Source organism: Triticum aestivum, chromosome 5A (genome assembly GCF_018294505.1).
Source record: "Triticum aestivum cultivar Chinese Spring chromosome 5A, IWGSC CS RefSeq v2.1, whole genome shotgun sequence".
Lineage (NCBI taxonomy): Eukaryota > Viridiplantae > Streptophyta > Magnoliopsida > Poales > Poaceae > Triticum > Triticum aestivum.
This window is the reverse complement of record NC_057806.1, coordinates 495,845,370-495,864,388: the sequence shown is the minus strand read 5'-3', so window position 1 is coordinate 495,864,388 and position 19,019 is coordinate 495,845,370. Positions and strand designations below refer to the sequence as shown.

General features: G+C 40.8%; 2 protein-coding genes across 4 annotated transcripts; both read right to left on the bottom strand.

Annotated features, from left to right (window-relative positions):
• Positions 1-279: 279 nt before the first annotated feature.
• Positions 280-4,403, bottom strand: LOC123104315 (proteasome subunit alpha type-3). Its single transcript, XM_044526138.1, has 11 exons — positions 4,263-4,403; positions 3,424-3,570; positions 3,300-3,339; positions 3,135-3,218; positions 2,882-2,955; positions 2,721-2,807; positions 2,544-2,628; positions 2,345-2,391; positions 1,055-1,120; positions 703-793; positions 280-601 (listed from the first exon to the last, which is right to left on the bottom strand). Exons 2-11 carry the CDS (start codon positions 3,525-3,527, stop codon positions 530-532), a joined length of 750 nt encoding a protein of 249 aa, XP_044382073.1. The 5' UTR covers positions 3,528-3,570; positions 4,263-4,403; the 3' UTR covers positions 280-529.
• Positions 4,404-9,676: 5,273 nt separating this feature from the next.
• Positions 9,677-16,927, bottom strand: LOC123107346 (uncharacterized). 3 transcript variants are annotated; one of them, XM_044529335.1, is made up of 17 exons: positions 16,694-16,927; positions 13,778-13,963; positions 13,561-13,691; positions 13,439-13,472; positions 13,197-13,360; positions 12,962-13,092; positions 12,837-12,886; positions 12,718-12,738; positions 12,533-12,619; positions 11,982-12,062; positions 11,727-11,792; positions 11,497-11,616; positions 11,287-11,414; positions 10,948-11,214; positions 10,580-10,710; positions 10,037-10,075; positions 9,677-9,908 (listed from the first exon to the last, which is right to left on the bottom strand). In XM_044529335.1, exons 2-17 carry the CDS (start codon positions 13,956-13,958, stop codon positions 9,830-9,832), a joined length of 1,710 nt encoding a protein of 569 aa, XP_044385270.1. In that variant the 5' UTR covers positions 13,959-13,963; positions 16,694-16,927; the 3' UTR covers positions 9,677-9,829. The 3 variants fall into 3 exon arrangements, with proteins under 3 accessions (XP_044385270.1, XP_044385271.1, XP_044385272.1); XM_044529336.1 differs by having other exon boundaries at positions 13,197-13,472; XM_044529337.1 differs by lacking the exon at positions 11,727-11,792 and having other exon boundaries at positions 13,197-13,472.
• Positions 16,928-19,019: the final 2,092 nt, after the last annotated feature.

Sequence of the window (19,019 nt, the reverse complement as noted above, 5' to 3'; positions counted from 1 at the left end):
TTAGTTAGCTCTTTTGCCCAAATATCACTTTTGCTCCTCAAATTTAATCACTTTTGCTCCTCAAATTTAAGTTTTAGGGGATCTACTAGAGAGACTGCTTAATGCAATGCAATGCAGTACATCTCAAAATCTTGCTTTTATACGGGAAATGAGCTGCCATAAATAATTGAATCATTAAACTCAGGTTGAATTGAAAATCTCGGGTAAACACATGTTCTATGTCCATTTTCTTGCACTCCACAAGCCTCAAGGTTGGAGTAATGGCAACGAAGAGGCGGATAAATCAAGACAGATTCTCAGATCATTCAGGATTCAATAGAAGATTAAGTGCGACCAACACAGCAAGCTTAATACGATTCAATTCGCTAGAACCCCACCCAAACAACACGACAGACTGCTTGCTACCTCGACCGGGATGGAATCGAAAGCAACAACCTGAGCTAGTTTTTGGAACTGAAATGAAATTCGTCAACTGGCCCTGTATCTCTATTACACCACGCGTGAAAGCAAACGGGACCAGGGTCTCTTCTTAGTCAGCATCCATCTCTTCCAACGCTGCCTGCGCTGCTGCCTTGGCCTGCTCCAGAAGATCACTCGGAACCTGTGTGTACATGGCAAGTTAATTAGTAAGGAATTCAGCAAAGCCGACTCTGACTCGGGTGGCTGTGAAATTCCATCCATCCATAAGTGGTCGTTTATTACCTTCTCGTGCTGACGGTTAGATTCCTCGCATACCCAGCTCAGTTCCAGCTCAAAAGATTTGTCTTTCGCTTCGTCGTGTACACCATAAATTCTGCAGAGGAAGGTTATCATTTTGAGTACACCAACTTACATACAGTATTGCAACCACAACTACTGCTTGTAAAAATAAATCATGACACCAAAGGATAGCAACATTAAAACAAGTATGAACAGAATGCCTCCTATGATTAAACTACCAACTACTGGCCATCTTCAGGCTTCAGCAAATACCAGTACATGGCTAAACAAGCTTTCTAAACATTAAGTACAGAAAAATTCCGGTGATAAATATGGCAAAAGATTTAGGACATACATCTTGGCAACCTCAACGATGCCTTCCCTGCAGGTTAGCTCAGAAAGCTTCAATTTCTCAATCTCCCTGTAGGACAACATTAAGATAGATGCATCAGAATGCAGAACCATCATTTATGACCAATAGAAATACATAGTAGACATCATCATAAGTATCCTGGGCAGATACATTTGACAGCAGCTGCTAATAATTAACGGGGGCATTCTTCAACATTTTGAATGGCACAAGTTCTTCATAAAATAAAGCTCTCAATGTGATAATGTATCGGAAACTACATGGATTATTGACTACAAAAGTTACAAGGGGAGGAGTAGATATGGACCAAGTTTTGCTAATTTAAAACTCTTTCCTGAAAACCAAACCTCAGAAAAGACCAATAAAAGGACAAAGAAATAATGGTCAATGTGTTTAAACTATGTAAATGATGCTCATCCATAATCGAGTCCGTTGGCATTAATGGCCAGTTTTGGGTGTCGTGGTTCTGCATTGGGGAAGCTAGTCCATACAAAGAATTAACTTACCAGTTCTCATAAAATATTTCTGTTATAGCGCTAAAGAAGCGGTTATTTATCAAAATGCTAAACTAGAGGCATGTTAGGTTAGTTTTATGCATGTTTTATTTGTTTTACTGAACTTTGCGCCAGGTGTGTCGCAACACACAACCACTTTTTTGGTAAGCAAACTGCTTATAACAGGTGTGGCAAGATTTCTCACAAAATGTATCTGGCGTCATGGCGTGTGGGGTGCAGTTTTAAGAAAAATGTGGCGTGCCAAATTTTGGTAAAGAAAAAACACAAGCTTATCAGAGTCAACCTTGCCTAACTCATATATGTAGCAAACCGTAGCAAGGAACAACAAAACACCACCTAAGCTGTGTTCTGGTAGTGGTAAATCTAACATACTCCCTCCGTTCCGAATTACTTGTCGCAGGTATGGATGTATCTAGATGTATTTTAGTTCTAGATACATTCATTTCTGCGACGAGTAATTTGGAACGGAGGGAGTATGAAATAAGCGTTTTTCACCCATTGAGTATGAAATGGCTAAGCAACTACCAGCAGAAACTCTAAATGTGGATGATCATTCAGCATTTGGAACATAAATAGCATCCTTACTCCGCATGTTCTAAATGGGTCTATTTGAACAATTAAAATGGTTTTTACAGGAATATTAAATTAATGCTTGATGAATGTGCCGCGCTTTAGGAGTTCTAGTGGTTCGCAACAAAACAGAAATTGGGCACTGCAGAAATCATTCAATGAGAAACTAATGAATAATTAATTGGCTTACGTCTTTGCAGCTTGTCTTCCTTTACCCAGAGCAGCACCAAAATATTTCTGTAAAAATTCAATTAGTGAGTCATAAATTCCAATTGGATCTACTGCTGTTAAAAGCAACACTGCACATCTTAATCCATGACTCCATCTAAACAAAGTTGTCTGGTCACTGTAAAATGGAAGAACTACCAGGTGTTAGATTGAGAACTCACATAGGAGAGGCCTGAAGGTTCGATCATGTAGAGCTGTGGCCCATCCCTATCATAGCCTCCAAGAATAACTCCACAGCCAAAAGGCCTGAGACATGAGTTTAAATTGTATCAAACTATCATGTAAAATGTTTAGGGCAACAACCTTCTTGAACAAGAAGAACATGTTGTCTGCCTTACCTGAGCCACCAGTAGAGTGTACACAGATGAACATAGCTAGCAACGCGATCAGCTAATTCCTTTACAGGCATGGGTTCTCCGTATACCCTGGTGGATACAACTTAAAGTTACAATTCTATAAAAAGAATTTGGATGGAAATCAAAAGTATAATAATTCTCACTTTTCATAATTGGCTGCTTCTGACTTTGCTCTTGAGACTATCTGCCTACCGTCTGCTGCTAATCCAGCCACAGCCTGAAAATGAGAACACGGGTTAACTTATATTTACCAAATGAAATCATTACAAGAACAAGAATGGTAATAAAAAATGACATGAAAGAGAACGCTGCAGAATACACGGATTAACTCGCATATCAACCTTAGGACTTTCAGAGACAGACCACCCTATATGTATACAAAGGAAGACAAATTACCAAGCCAGAGTTCCGGTGCACAGAATGAAGTCTCCGGTTCGACCCGGCAAGTATCATCTTTGAGGTTATCAGCTTCTCCACACCCTACAGACCAACATTTTAAAAGGTTGTCACACAAAAAAGCACCACAACTAGGCAAAAGTATATCCAGCAATAATCACTTACAAGGACAATTCCATCTTTGCATTTGATCCCAACGATCGTCCTACAGAGAAACATCCAAATTTCAACATGAAGTTGCACAGCTAGAAAAAGCCAAGAAAATAGTGGAGGGAAGTGTATATCAAACCCGCTATTGTCGACGGCCTTGCCAGCATACTCGACCTGGAAGACACGTCCGTCCGGGGAGAAAGTGGTGACGGACAGATCATACCCAGTTCCTATGCTACTCATTGTTAAGTTGCTTCAACCTCTAGACCGTCTATATAGTCGTCTCCTGGAAAAATAAATAACAAGAATGATATTTAAGAATAAGCAGTACAAGCTAGGATCATGTAACAAGATTGCAAGCACTATTCAGAAAGATGTACTGCAAGGCATTTTGGCGGGGTTATTGTAAGATGCCTGGTTTGTAAAACAACTTGTACTTAGTACATGGTATCAGAAGGTGCATGTTGCAGATTTCCAAATGAAGCTACCTGCCTACGGAGAAACCTGGAATTTGCTTTGGTTTATTACACTTGGCACCAAGATGTGATTTCCACGCAATGGCTAGAGATACAGGTTTTCACTGACTCCAGGAGCAGACCTAACATCTACGGGGCAACCGGGCAAGGGATTCAGTCGAACGCCAAAAGTTTCCACCGTACAGCAAGCAATTTCGCGACAAACTGTGGTAGCATCCGTCCCAGTACAAACAATATTTAGGTTAGCTGGCCCCGGCAAGAGAAATCGACTAGGGTCCGGAGGGATCTCCAGCTCCACGCCAGTCCAGCGGAGCGGAGGACGACGAAGACCCGACTCCGGAGATCCGGCGACGCCGTCGCGAGGGGGAGGGTTCGATCGGATTTTGGATCTCGCCTAAATCAAGTACGGGCGCGACGGCGGCGGCGGGGCAGCGATGCGCCCGGCCGGCCGGAGCGCTAGGAGACGGGGGGGTATGGGTAGGGGCCGAACGGGGGCGCTTACCGATCCCGGCGGGCGGAGGAGGTCACGTCGACGGCGGATCGTCGGCTCCGGCTTGTGGCGCAAGAAGGTGGGGAGTGTGGTTTGAGGGGGGCGCAGGGACCGGACGGGCACGAAGCTAGTTGTATTCGCGGAGGCCTGCGTGTCGAACCCGAACCAGGGCCTGGGCTTGACTCTAGGGAAGAGGCAAGGCAAGCCTGCCTGTTCCACCTTGCGTCAAATGGGCCAGGCCCAGCAAGCTAGCTTCTCCTAATCGGCGCTTCAGGCGCCCGATCAGGAATCTGGCGCCCGCGCGGCTTCACTTGGGCCGGCCCAGCAACATGCCCCTGTCGAATAAAAAAAATATGATCTTCGACTATCTCTACTCCTAATGGAGCAGTTGGTAGTCTCGCTTCCAGGTTTTTTTTCGTCCCACCACTTTCGTCCGGTTTTTTTCGTAGGTTAACCGTCGTAGATTTTTTTCGTCGCCTCCCCCACTTCATCGGTTTATTTTCACTTCACCCTTTCACACAACGAAAAAAACTGAACGGATCAGAACTTTCCATACCGACGCAAATTATTTAGTAATGTCTTTATGTAAAAGAATCAATTACAATCAATCTCTAAAGATCAAATCTAAATTAATTAATCTTCATAACGTTTGTTTCCTTTCGAATCACGTCCATAACTTTCCTTACTTGTTTGGGCAGAAACTGTTTGGTAGCAGAGATTAGGAAGCTTCCTATCAGTGTATTAATAGGAAGTATTCTTTTTCTTGATGATTCATTTCCATGCATGATGATAGTAAATTAGGTCAACATTCACCACTATTTATCAACGTCATCAATCGTATCCATTCCTACCAGTTTTAAGGGAATCTGCTCGCTATGTCTTTTTTAAGGGGATCCGCTCGCTAAGTCGTCGTCGCACGTTATTTTCACAAGCAATTCCCCTAAAAAAAGGCGTGGGTATTGGTAGTTGAACGCCCGCTAGGTTTTCCGCCTGTCCCATCCTCGCGCTGTGCCGCCGCCACCCGCCGAATTTCCAGCGCCCGAGCCCGTTAACTTCGCCAGCCATCGGGTCGACTGCCCCCGCCCCAAACCCCCATCCCCGAGCACTAGCTATCGCCGCGTTGCCGCCCCAAGCTCCACGCCACCGGGAACGAATCAAGCGTCGTCCCGACACCGCCGTCGCCGGCCCAGCACCTCCAGCCTTGCATGGACAGCTTCAATGTGCAGTCTCCCTTACTGCCTCACCTTCTGCCAGCGCATGCAGCGGCGGGGTTGGACGCGTGCGTGCTTGCTAGCTTGCTCTCTGTCTTCTGAGGGGGTGAATGCAAAGCAGTCTATTAAGCCAGGCACTATTGCTGAGCTAAATTGACAAAAAAATATTGGTAGCCATAGTTGTAGTTTAAGTAGTACCGAGTTGTCTGATATGTATAAAGAGCCCGTTGCAACTGAGCCCGTTACTAAATTGACAAAAAAGGTCGCCAGTGTCACTTGATATGTATGAGAATATTAAATGTATTATTAACATGATTAATATTGAACTCTTAACCCTAATGTGGCCCCGTTGCAACCCACGGGCGTTCTTCTAGTTTCAAGTAGGATTCTAACTAGGTATGCCAGACTAAACAAAGGGCGTGTTTGGTTGCCGTCGCCTACAGTATCCGTATTGCATACACATCTTCACTCGGTCCGGCTATAGAAAAACAGCCTCATATGCGACATATGCGAGTTGTTTGGTTGCCTGCATATGGACTGCCTGCATTAGGAGATCAACTTTGGCACGTTGTTTGGTTGCCTGCATTGTCTCGGCGCATGCAACTACACGTTGTTTGGTTGCCCGCATGGGGTATGATTAAGAGCCAACACTTGCACTTAGCACACAGGGTTAAGAGATAGCAGAGAAAGTGAGAGAAGAAATGCAGTGTGCGCCGGATCATGGCGACTGCGGTGGATAGTGGTCGTGGCGTCGTGTCCGACATGACGAGCATGGAGTCATGGACGAGCGACCCCGTCGACGGCATGGCGAGCGACCCCGTCAGCGAACTACTTGCGGTGCTCGCGCAAAGACAGTCGACAGAGGAGAAGAATGCAGTGCCCTCGCCATGGTATTGTTAGTGCAGTGGACAAGAGAGGAGGCCGAGATGATCAACACCAGAAAATGACTCTAGTGTAGTAGGGCGAAAGAGAGGAGGCCAAGATGATCGACCCCGTCGGCGGCACGGCAAACTGCAGTGTGCACGGAGGTAGAGGACACAAGAAGCAGTGTGCGCGCTATTGCATCGTCAGTGAAGTAGGAGGATGACAGAGAATAGGCCGAGATGAGCAACACCGGAAACAACTCTAGCATATTAGGATGTGGGCAATGAGATCAAGGGGAAGGGCTTCGACATCGAGAGGAACAAATAGGAGGGCTCTGAGCTAAGGACAGAGGAGCTCGACATGGCGGCGTCAGTGCAGTAGACTGCTGCTCAAAAAGAGATGAAGCTACGATCATCAAAACCAAAAGGTTATAACACGAATGTTATGAGGAACTGCGAGATTAGGCTGGTGGTCAAAGGAAATTTCAAATGATCGATTGTGCGCGACGAATCTGACAAAATTTGTCCAGAATAACTCCAAACGGGGAAACGGGATTAAGAACTTACAGCCGACGAAACTACGAACTGATCGCATAAATGAAACCGTAGCATCGAGGTGCATCTTTTTCGTGTAGAGCTTACCACGAATCGAAGCATGGTTGTGTAAATTAGAGGGACATAAAAGAAAGGAGATTAGAGAGGAGCTTACTGGAGGTTGAAGAAGACACCACGTAAACACCTCACATCCCTCCTGTTTCTTCTCGTGCAGGGGCCCGCTCGCTGTGCTTCCGCTTGGCCTGGCTCAAGAGAAACTGCTGATCTAAACATTTCCAGCGAGTCAGGCCCAGAAATGCTTTAAAAAACATGCGATGCAGGCTCAATAGTGTATGCGGGCTATCAAACAGGCTGGATACTTTTTGCGCGGGCCTGGTCGAGGCCTATGCAGGCAACCAAACATACCCAAAGTGACTCGACAGCCACTTGACCGAGCTGACTTGGTTGTACTACCAGGGCAAAGGTAACTATTTGAGCAGTGCAAATTATTCAAAAAATAATCACAAATTGATTTTTTTTCGTAAATGTCGAAAAAAGTTCATCGATTTGAAGAAAACATTCATTTATTTGAAAAAAAGTTCATCAAAATTTTAAAAAAAGTTCATCAAATTTTAGAAATAGTTCATCAATTGGAAAAAAGTTCATCGAATTTGAAAAGTAGTTCATCAAATTTGAAAAAAAAGGTCATTGAATTTGAAAAAACATTCATCTAATATGAAAAAAGTTCATCAAATTTGAAAAGAAATCATCAGTTTTATGAAAAAAATGCAAATCTGAAAACTAATTTTGAAAAAAATTGACAAAATTGGAAAAATGTTCACGACTTTGAATGAAAGTTCACAGGTTTGGAAAAAAGGTTCATCGACTTTTAAGAAGAATCATTAGTCTGAAAAGAATCCACGCATTGAAGAAAAAAGGGGAAAAAGAAAAACCAAATAAAAACATGTGGAAAAGTTTCATAGTTACTTAATAAAGAACAAAAAAAAGCTAAACTTTCACAGTGGGTTAAGTTTGGGTTACCTGAGATTCAAACTCAGGTCCGACAACTGAAGACTTGACACAACAACCAATGGACCAAGAATACTTTGCTGATTAGAACCCGAAAACAGTGCTATTTAACAATCATTTTAGTACAAAACATTGACATATATACGGTACATATAAATCATTTGAAAAAAAATAAACGTGAAATTGGGAAAAATCACAGAGTTGCTATGGAAAAGGTTCGCCTGTATGAAAAAATGGTTCAAAATTTTGAGAAAGTTCATGAAATTCGAAAAAAGAAGTTCACAAAATTCTGGAGAAGTTTCATGTATTCTGAAAAGAAGTTCATCGATTTTGTAGAAAAGTTCACAAATTTGGAAAAAGTTCATCGAATTTGAAAAAATGTTCATCGACTTCAAAAAAAATTCATCAATTTGAAAAAAAATCATCTATTTCGAACAAAAGTTCATAAATTTGAAAAATAATCATGGACTTTGAAAAAAAGTTCATTGAATTTGAAAAAATGTTCATCAATTTTTTTTTAAAAAGTTCATCTGATTTTGTAAGAAAAGTTCACAAAATTCTAAAACAGTTCGCCAATTTTGAAAACAGTTCATCAATTTGGAAAAAGTTCATGGATTTTGGAATAAGTTCAACGTTCTTTAAGAAAAAAAAAGGTCATCGGTTCTTAAAAAAACATAATTATAAGGGCACAAAGGGCTGTCATGACCTAGAGAAAGACTAGAAGAAGCGAAATAAACATTTAGTCAGAAGTGGTCTGTAGTTCAACTGGTAGTTCGGTGCTAAGTCGACCGACATATCTCCAGTTCGAACCCCCGTTTAGGGTTTGCCGGTAACACACGGGAGCTATGTCTCGCTCACTGCGAGATATCGTATTGAGAAATATAGCTTCGACGCTTCTGTCGTGGACTGCACGGTCACCTTAGTGGGACCAGTTTAAAAACCTTTCATGCACTTTTTTTATATTTTTTGTGTTACTTCATCGGATTTTTTTCAAATACGTATCTACTTTTTAGCACTTGTTGTACGTTTTTTTCAAATACATATCTACTTTCGTACACACATCTAACATTTATTATATATGTGTAGAACATTTTTTAAATACATGATGAATAGTTTTTCAAATAAATGATTCAGAAAAAATGTTAAACACTTTAAGATACACGTTGAACATTTTTTTTGAATGGTATGAAACATTTTTTCCTACATTATATTAACAAAATAAAAAAATGCCACAAGCATAATTTTGAAACTTGTGAACATTTTTTAAATGTCACGTACATTTTTTTTGGCTGGTATGAACCATTATTAAATGATCTAGTGGAGCATTTGTGTGTGTTTTCCTCAAAAAATTAGAGCATGCAGAATGTTTATGCTTGTATTGAAATATTTATATTTGAATTATTGTTGCGTTGTAATGTTTTTCTTTCAATTATTTCAATGTCCGGAGAAAACATTACTTCAAAAAAAGTGCACGAATAGTGGATTTTTTTGGCCCTTGGAGATGCCCTTAAGACCGACACGATGCAAGAGTTCAATGCACTTGGTGCACCTGCACAGACGTGTACTCATTTTCATACTTCGTCGTACCCTCGTGCAGCTGTAGCTTTGGTGTCCCTCGGCAACAGAAAAAACATGAGACCTCAAGGTACAAAGGGACCGGCGCAATCGCAAGCTCATAGGGAGATTCACCGTTCAACCATCTGTTTGTCCCGCGCAATTATTTAAAACTCACAAGACTAAATCATCCAAAACGTGTGTCTAGCCAAGCATTAACATTATAACATCAACATTGTAAGTAACCATATTACTTATGCACAAGTTGGTTAAAATAAATACAAGCACAACACATTTCCTCAGCGACAATTCTGACTGAACACCATTATCATATATTCATAGACAAGTTACATTCGTTTCCATCTGAAAAAAAACATTAGCTTCAAAACTAATCAAATGATGTGTGTTTTGGCTCAGGCTTCCGGTGATGACTCGGATAATACCAATATGGCTTAGGGACCGGCCAACTGTCATCGAACAAGTTTTTAAAAGAAGTCAGAAACTGAAGAAATTGTGTGCAACAGAGTAAGCAAAAAAAATTGAGACATATCAGAAAGAATAGCAAAACTTATTTGAGACATGTCAGGAAGAATACCGATAATTAGGCTTCTCCGTAATTCCAGCAGCAGCAGTCCTACAATAGACCAAAAGGATGGGTTTTAACATCCAAGAACTGCAATAGCCTAACATGGTGTTCTAAACAGAGAGAATGGCTTAGCAAGTTACATATGAGAGTGGGAGAGAAATGAATGAGCCACCCCAAAAGCAGCTGTGCCTAACCCTCAGTAACTACAGCACATAATTGGACTCTTGGAAGTTGGAACCAAAGCGCTACGTTTGGCTTGAGCTTTAGCATATTCAGGTAAGAAACTAACTAATAAGCAAGTGATTCTTTACTGGTGCATAAATGTTGTAACATTTTCAAGCATGATGTCCAAAAGTTCAACGATAAACCAGCTATCAAACTGACCCCAACTCTCCCATTGTCAACTCGACAATGTTCGGTCCGAAATTCAACTAGAAACGATGAAACTGATCACCTACTTCTACAAGACTAACACATCAATACCTATGTGAATGAAAAGCACTGGAGCACTTCCATACCATACATATATTTATACATATATAGAAGGCATACCGCTCTGCATAAAAACTCCTCAATAGATTCTGAATTATGTCACTTGGTAGGTAAGGAGCTCCGTCCGAGTCATAGAAGTTCATGCCAACAAAGTTCCCATTCAAATCAAAGAGGGGACCTCCAATTCCAGCCTACAGCATAAAAATAGAGTGACAATGAACAGTGGTTACACAAGAAAAGATGATATTCATAATAACCTACAAATCTAATAAAAATGGGGACTCCAGTTCGAGCCTATAGCACAAAGACAAAGTGCCATTGAACAATGGTTACACAGAAAAAGTGATATTCACAAATGATGGTCCTTATTCTGATGCAACACATTATTTTCATCATGCAATAATATAATAGAAATCAACAGTGTATACCTTGGTAATTTTACAAGTGGAGTACTTAAGCTCTCTGCAATCAAATTTGTCTCGTTCGCCAATCACTGACCCATCTGTGGCCATCAAATTTCCAGATTTAAAGGCACGCCCAAGAGCTACTACTACCTTAGTTTGAGGTTCTTCAAAGAATAGTGCTGCATGATTTTTGCAAGAATTCGGGATGCCGACAACAGCAACATTATAGCTTAGATCATAGTGTTGTAATGTCCCTATGATACGTTGTTCCATTGGAAGACATACTTCAATCTGCAACGATGAAGTGAGACTTAACCAACATCTGTATGAACAAGCAAAGAGTAAATAGTGTCTAGTACAAACCCTTAAGTTATCAACAATCTTGTTTTCATCACCGGAAGTTCTAACCAAACTTGCTGAAGTCAGAATTCTTGAGGTGGATTCACTGCAGTCTATAGATACACCTGTGCAAGCAAAATGTCTTTCCTTGCCTACAGTATAATTTGAATCATTAGCTAGTGATCAGGCAAAAGGTAAAAATGGAAAACAATAAACTTATGACAGTACAATCACCATTGAACGAAGCGAGTGCGACAACACTCCAAGACTTCATTGAAGCAACTTTTCTAGTGGGTTCACTCCACATGGCTATGCCAAATTCCTCTTCAAAATCACCTTCCAAATGCATGCCTCCTGGTTAAATAAACATGGCAGGCCAGTTAAATGAGTGGCAGAATAAAGCAGTTTAAGTGTGATCAAACAGGAACAGTCAGCACAACCAAGAGAGTAGAGAGAGAACTCACTGTCAGCATAAGCTGGCAAGGGATAACCATCAGATCTTAAGATATCATTTACCACCTTTGTGAACTCTAGTGTGACAAGGTGAAGCATTTCATGGTATGTATCAGTAATGATAGGGAAGATAAAAATGAATGCTGGTGCAACAAGGTGAGCAATCCATGACTATGCATTTTTCATGATAATGTATCAGTAATGATAGGCACAAGGTGAATCAATCCCTGAATATGCGTCATGATTAAAAAAAACTATAAGCATACCACTGGATGGCCAGGGATGAATAGTTGGATGCTTATGTTCATCAACAGTAAATTCTGGTGGAGGTCCATCCTCAATGAGTTCTGGTGCATCAAGATGAAGCAATTAATGACTATGTATCAGTAAAGATAACAAATTAACTTGGAATATGATAAGGTGCATCGTAGTTAACGTAATAAGCGACTTCAGACATGTTATCTCCGCACTTGGTCATGGTTACAGTAAGATTATTCTTTCCTCAAGACTGCCTACCTCTCATTCACAAACTGAATGATGCTGCTCGTAACAGGACTTTGACCGGTGCTGTAATTTATGATATCAAGGAGTTAGCTTCTTTTTTTTTACTTCTGTTTCGTTTATTCATATCAGTAGACAATGTAATGGGCAGCCCATGTTTTAGCTAGATCAGCAAAGCATGTATATGGTGCTGTGTGGTTTAATGAGGTCCCTGATCTTGTTCAGTACATCATCTGTAATGAACTATCTGTTCTCATTTGATGAAACACCGCCTATTACTTCAAAATAAAAAATAAACGATCACGACTTGATTCACCTTGTGGATTGGGGATAGAAGATGCAAAATATTTACGTTTCCTTTTGTCACCACTTCTCCCACTAGAGCCAGTTTGATTCAAGCTACCTATCACGAAAAAGAGATAGAACTGAAGAATACTGAGTATTTCTATGTTGGGGTAGTTCCATATAGCATGTCAATGAGTTTGCAGACCATAAACTAACCTCGCACTCCAAATGAGAAACCTACATGTCATAATTGACAAGTAACATTAGAAAATGACGAAGAATAGTCTGTGAGTGCATAATTTAGCAGCCTTAAAGAGTGATTTTTCTTATCTCACCTACTGAAAAGGGATTAAAGGTAATGGAAAAGTTTTCCATTTCATCCACACTGCAGAATGCAGTGAACTCATCATAATGCATACAGTACAAGTATGATTAAATGCTACAAGTATAAATGGCATACCATAACCCAAGATTCCTCAAACATTCAAGAATTTTATTTGTTGGTACATATCGAGTAATTTTCTGATCATGATAGTCATTCATCCCAACAATGTTCCCATCAAAATCAACAAGTGGACCACCACTTCCATCCTAGCACAACGATGAAGTGTGTACATAGGAAATTAGTAAATTTGATGCATAAAAAGACAGGTGCATAATGATTAGAAAAATAAGGGGAGAAACAAACAGCACACCGTAGTAATTTTGCATGTGGAGAACATAAACCCTTCACTGTCAACTTCACTTGGACCGTCAATCGGTTCCCCACGTGTATCCATTAATTTGCCTGAGTGGAAACAATGCTTTACAGCTAATAACTGACTATGGGGCTTGACTTGCACGCTTTTACTGAGACATGCTGCACGAAGATCAGGGGAGAATCCAGTTTCAATAACAACCATACTGAAAGGCAAACTATAATGTTTTATCCACCCACCAACAACTTCGTTATTGGGAAGGCGCAATTTTATCTGTAAAGTTATGACAGATATACAAGATGATTAGCTGACCAGTATCTTAAATAAGAGCAACAAGTGCAGACACATTGACAACACAAACCTTCAGTGCAGGGGTAAGCATGCGTTCCTTATCTGATGTGCTAACCAAAGCCGACGATGTTAGAACACATGTACCACCAGATGAACTGTTTTCAAGAACTATGCCCGTGCTTCTAAAATGCATCTTGTCTCCTACAAAAGATCATTGTTGCAGTCATTGACTACCGATAATTAAATATGAACCAGGGAAACTACTGTGCATACAATAGTATAATCACCATCAAATGAAGCAAGAGAGATAATGCTTGGGGACAACTTTGTAGCAAGTTCTTGAGTGATGTTCTCCACCACAGCTTTACGCCGATCACTTAAAATGCTGGACACCTCTTTTTTTACCACTCGTTTACGATTTTTTTGCCTTCCATTTGAGCTTCTTGACATTCGCATAAATTTCAGCATCTCCCCTGCAAAAATTAGGTTCCCCACACAAAAAAGTTAGAATATCTTCTCTCTGTACTTTGAAGAATTTTGTTTAAAGTGCATGCAAGTAACCTGTAGTTTGATGGAACATTCACTCTTAGCTTATGATTTAATCAGATGAACAGTTTATCTTGCAGTTTTCAGAAACAGTGTCTCCTGATGGTAAAAGTTTAAGATACACTTACTAGTTAATGCAAAGTGAGGGCTCACATCTACTGAAGCAGATCAACAGATATGGACATGCACCTTGGTTGTTATTGTCACATTACAATAACAGAGAAAGAATTAGGAAGAAGGGACAAGTCACAGATTACATGTAGAGCATGGCGCTCTTCCGCCTACTACAAATGCCCACCCATCCCCCTAGAGTCCACCCGCCTCACCAACAAAGTCGATGTCATGCGCATTGTTGTCACCATTGAGGACATCTTTGCTACAGTGACCTACCAATGAACAAGGATTTTTTTTTTCACAGAAGGGCTTTCAGCCAAAAAAAACCTCACTCTAGCAGGAAGAGAAGACAGAGGATTTCACATGGAAGCCCATAGTCTTGCAGCGGTTTTCAAGCGGAATGGTGGTTTATAGCCAGCGCTGAAGTGCATGGCAGCGCCGCCTGGTCACATGAACGAAGAACCAGAAGCCCAGAAGGAGGCGAGAGGAGATGGTAAGATACGACGAAATTGCGATAAGAATATGAACTCATTAGCAAGCCAAGATAATATAACACGAGAGACTGGTAGCCGGCTAATAAACTAAGTGCAAGACCGAATTAACCCACTGCAGTCAATTTCACCAAACAAATCCACCTAGAACTCATTTGCAGTTTCTGCACTGTGCTAATACAGCTGGCAATTGAGCACAGGGATTAGTCACCAGTGCCCATGCCCGCCATTACATTATAGCTGACGCCATGCCCGACACCTGCAGCGGGCACAGAACATCTTCAACGCCAGTCATCACAGGCACCGACCACCCACGGGCCAGCCGATCAACACATCCAACCAAAGCACATAGCAACAAAATAGGAAAACAACAGTAATTCTGGTGCACAGTCAAGCACATTGACAATAAGATTTCAAAAAGAAAAAGCACATTGACAATAACTTTCCAGAACTCCGGTAGTAAACTACCTAATAATCAAAGAAATACAGAAACATAGTTCAAAAGGTTCAATGAAAACACCAGGAACTAGTGGCAGGAAGATACCACTGACATAGTCCAAACATGACACACAAACTAGGCACCGGCTACTAACCTACTACTCCCTCCGTCCCATAATATAAGATGTTATTACAACAAATATATGAGTACATTGTTTGTAATAAGATCTTATAATCCCAATTAAAGTATTATAGGATGGAGGGAGTAGCTCTTAGTCTTTAGCATTGTACCACCAAAACCCAAATAAACTAGCACCATCTACAAATCAAGTATTTGAGATGGAGCCGCCTGGCGGCGTGCATGTCTGCTGCAAGAGAGCTGAAGAAGATGCGGACAGAGGGGTCCACAGGCGTGGCACCGTGCTCCTGTGATTGTAAAGAGTGGGTGGGTTGAGGGGTGCACAGGGAGAACTACAAAGGAAATTGAAGGGGCAGAGCGGATAAAGTGGGAAGAAATTCAGTACAAAGGAGAGGCAGGCGCCGTACAGAACACATATGGTTCACATGATGATGGCCTATCTTGCTCTCGCAAAACACACATCGGCTATCCTACTACAAATATTGTTCAAGATATCTTCGTTCTCCTCTTGAACGGGATCTGCTTGTGTTGGTGACACCCCCTTTTGTAGCACCGGGAGGTACATACACATGCAATTCAATACCTTCCTAGCATATGTATTAAAACAGAACTTAATTTTAACTTCAAGCCCAGAAAATGAAGCCTTGTGTAACATTGCTAGTGAGGTTGACTAGGTGAAAACCCAAAGAATGATTGAGTTGTGTAACAGGCAACACATAATTGCAGGAGATATTGTATGAATAAACAAGAAACCAACAATTTCTCTCGTGTGCACAGTAGCACAATCTGAGCAAAAATACAGAGAGGCTTGCAGCATGGCATAACACGAAAGGTGGAACCTGAAGATCAATCAGCTAACATGCAAAAGGGCAAAACATCACTTTAAAACGATAATAGTTTTAAGTCTTACTATTAAAAATCAAAACACAGCAGAACAGTACGGCTATATTCCCAATCATAAACAAGATTTGGGAGTTGGGACATCTATCATGCCAACAATACCACTAGTACTAATGTGTTTAACCAATTTAGGCCAGTATAACCAAGACACAGCTCATGCTCTGTCAAATTGCATGTTACTGCTAACCTTTGGTTTCAGGTCAAGACAGTGCAGATAAAACAACTTAATACTTTTCCGTTAATATATCTTCAGTCATTCCATGTTTCATTGCGAACATGTTTAAACCAAAACATTTGCTCATCTAAAAAAACTATAGTTTGAAAACATTTGCCTCTCAATCATTATCACAAACACCTATCAAGCAAAATCCTTTCACATGTAAACTTGAACATGCACAGGAAAAATCATGCAGCAAGAACTAGTCATCATCATATTCTCACGAGTCACGACATCCAATCTACAACAAGTACTCATCAAATAGAAAAACCAGGGAAAATAATTGAACAAACAGAGAATGTAAGAGGAAGGAGAGAGGGGGGTGATGGAAGAGGGAGGACGAAGGAGTGGTGGCTACCTGGTTATGGACTGGTCGCTGGCGTAGCTCCGGGCGGCGGCGTTGCTGGGCGGGAGCGGCTGCTCGACAGAGGGAGACGCTGCTGGGCTCCTATACCAGCGGCAGGGCAGCGGAGGCTTCGGCCGGCTGGGCACGCCGCGGCGGCAGTAGGGGCGTCGCGCTCGGGAGGAAGAATTTCTTCGGAAGGGCAGAAGGAAGTTTTTTTTTTGACAATTGGGCAGAAAGAAGATTTATTTTATTTTATTTTTGCGGGGAAGAAGGAGGATTTTTTTGGCTGAGCGTTTCCAGTTTCTGAATTCAATCAAATTGAAAGGGTTAAGTTCAAAAGAAAAACCTGAAGGTTTGCTACCACATCACAATACAGGCCTTGGTCTGCATCCTTGCAAGGTAACCTGTTTTTCTTTAAACACCTCCACTTGTATTAATTAATTATAACTGTTTCTACAGTTTCTCCTTTGCTTCTCTGTTCATGTACCAAGTAGCAAATTAAGGAGGCTAAAAAATGGTTTAGGATAAGTGACCATACCAAATAAGTACGTATTAATAAGAACAAAGAGTGATTTTATTTCAAAAGTTTAACCATCTAGTTGTACTCCGCACATCCACACCTTTCTCTTTCAGAGAAGGTATTTCTGACTGACCACCTTGTTGCTGTTATTGGTGCTGAACTACTTAGTTGGGGTGACATAGCTTCAGAGAACACTAAACTATATTTACATATGAGTACTGCTATAGAAAGTGCTATGCATACAACATTATATATGTCCGGTTTTTGTACTACCGTGCAGATCAAACAATCCATGCACGGCACCAAACTGCAGCAAACTACCTGATGAGCCATCATGCAAAGAAAGATCGTTTCTGCAGTAGTTCCGTTTACATATTTACCAAGTGAGATGACATCAAGCAAATTCCTGAACTTTACAGGTCCACTTTATGTATAATTGTTGATGCTACTGTATACATACGTATTTTTTGAAACTGACGGTATATTTGAATAGTCCCCCTCGACAGGCCAAAAAGCATGCAAACTGGGTACCGAAAAACCAATAAAATGCAATTTTTTCTTGTTTTTGCCAGGTCCCTTATATTGGATCCCCAATTAAGAATATAGTCCATCACCTATGCTAACTGTAAATTTTTGTTTTAGATTTTTAAAGAGAACAATCCAACAAGGGCGGCCATTTCAGAACAACAAAGAGAAGAAACCAACATGCAATTTCTTAACTTCTGTAAACTTTGAATCCCCATATCCTAAATGCCCATTAGTATGATTCATGTGCCCTTCAATAGTTAAATTCAAATAGCATGTGCTAATATCATTAGGGGAGTCGATACATAAACAGCTTACTATTCATATTTTTTGAAACCATAAGTGTCAATACAAATCCCAAGCACACTGATTTAGAGTACAAAAAGTTCTCCTGAAGCAATGTACAGTGGAATGCTTATATTACAATTTTGGGGAAATAATCTACAACAAGCAAACTACAGAGTGAAGTGCATTGTAGGTCCCCGAACTATTTCAGGGGTGTCACCTAGGTCCTCGAACTATGAAAACCATCATTCAGGCCCTCAAAGTGAGTGTGTCATCCAGGTCCAAAATCAGTTCCAACACTAAAGTAGTCCGAGGACCTATATTTTGCCTAGGATGACACTTGTTGTACTTTGAGGACCTGGATGATGATTTTTATAGTTTTAGGACCTATATGACACACTTGAAATAGTTTGAGGACCTACCGTGCACTTCACTCCAAACTACAGTTCTACAAAAGGTTTCAAAGTACACAAAGTTGATCTAGTTAATTTCAAAATAGTTCAGGTTATTTTTAGTAGTGATATCCCGGTTGTGTGAAAATAGATCTTACTGTATTTTAGTTCTTGTATAAGTATATACTTTTACACAGAAATATTGTGCAAGGAGGGAGAAGGAGCTTTACTTACTGAATGGAGAAGAACACAGACGTGTGGCCGAGGGAATTTTACTACTCTCAACATAAGCAAATTTGTTCTCATGAATAGTAGTGGGAGCAAACTCAACAAAATAACTATCATGTGATTGAAAATTAAAATCATGATGACAAGTTTCATGGTTATCATTATTCAATATAACATACTGCTACTTCTTGAGCTTGCGTTGGTTTTTCCCTTGAAGAGGAAAGGATGATGCAACAAAGTAGAGATAAGTATTTCCCTCAGTTAAAGAACCAAGGTATCAATCCAGTAAGAGGTACAAGCAAATCCCCAATCTATGCATCTGCACAAACAATCAAACACTTGCACCCAACGCGATAAAGGGGTTGTCAATCCCTTCTCGGTCAATTGC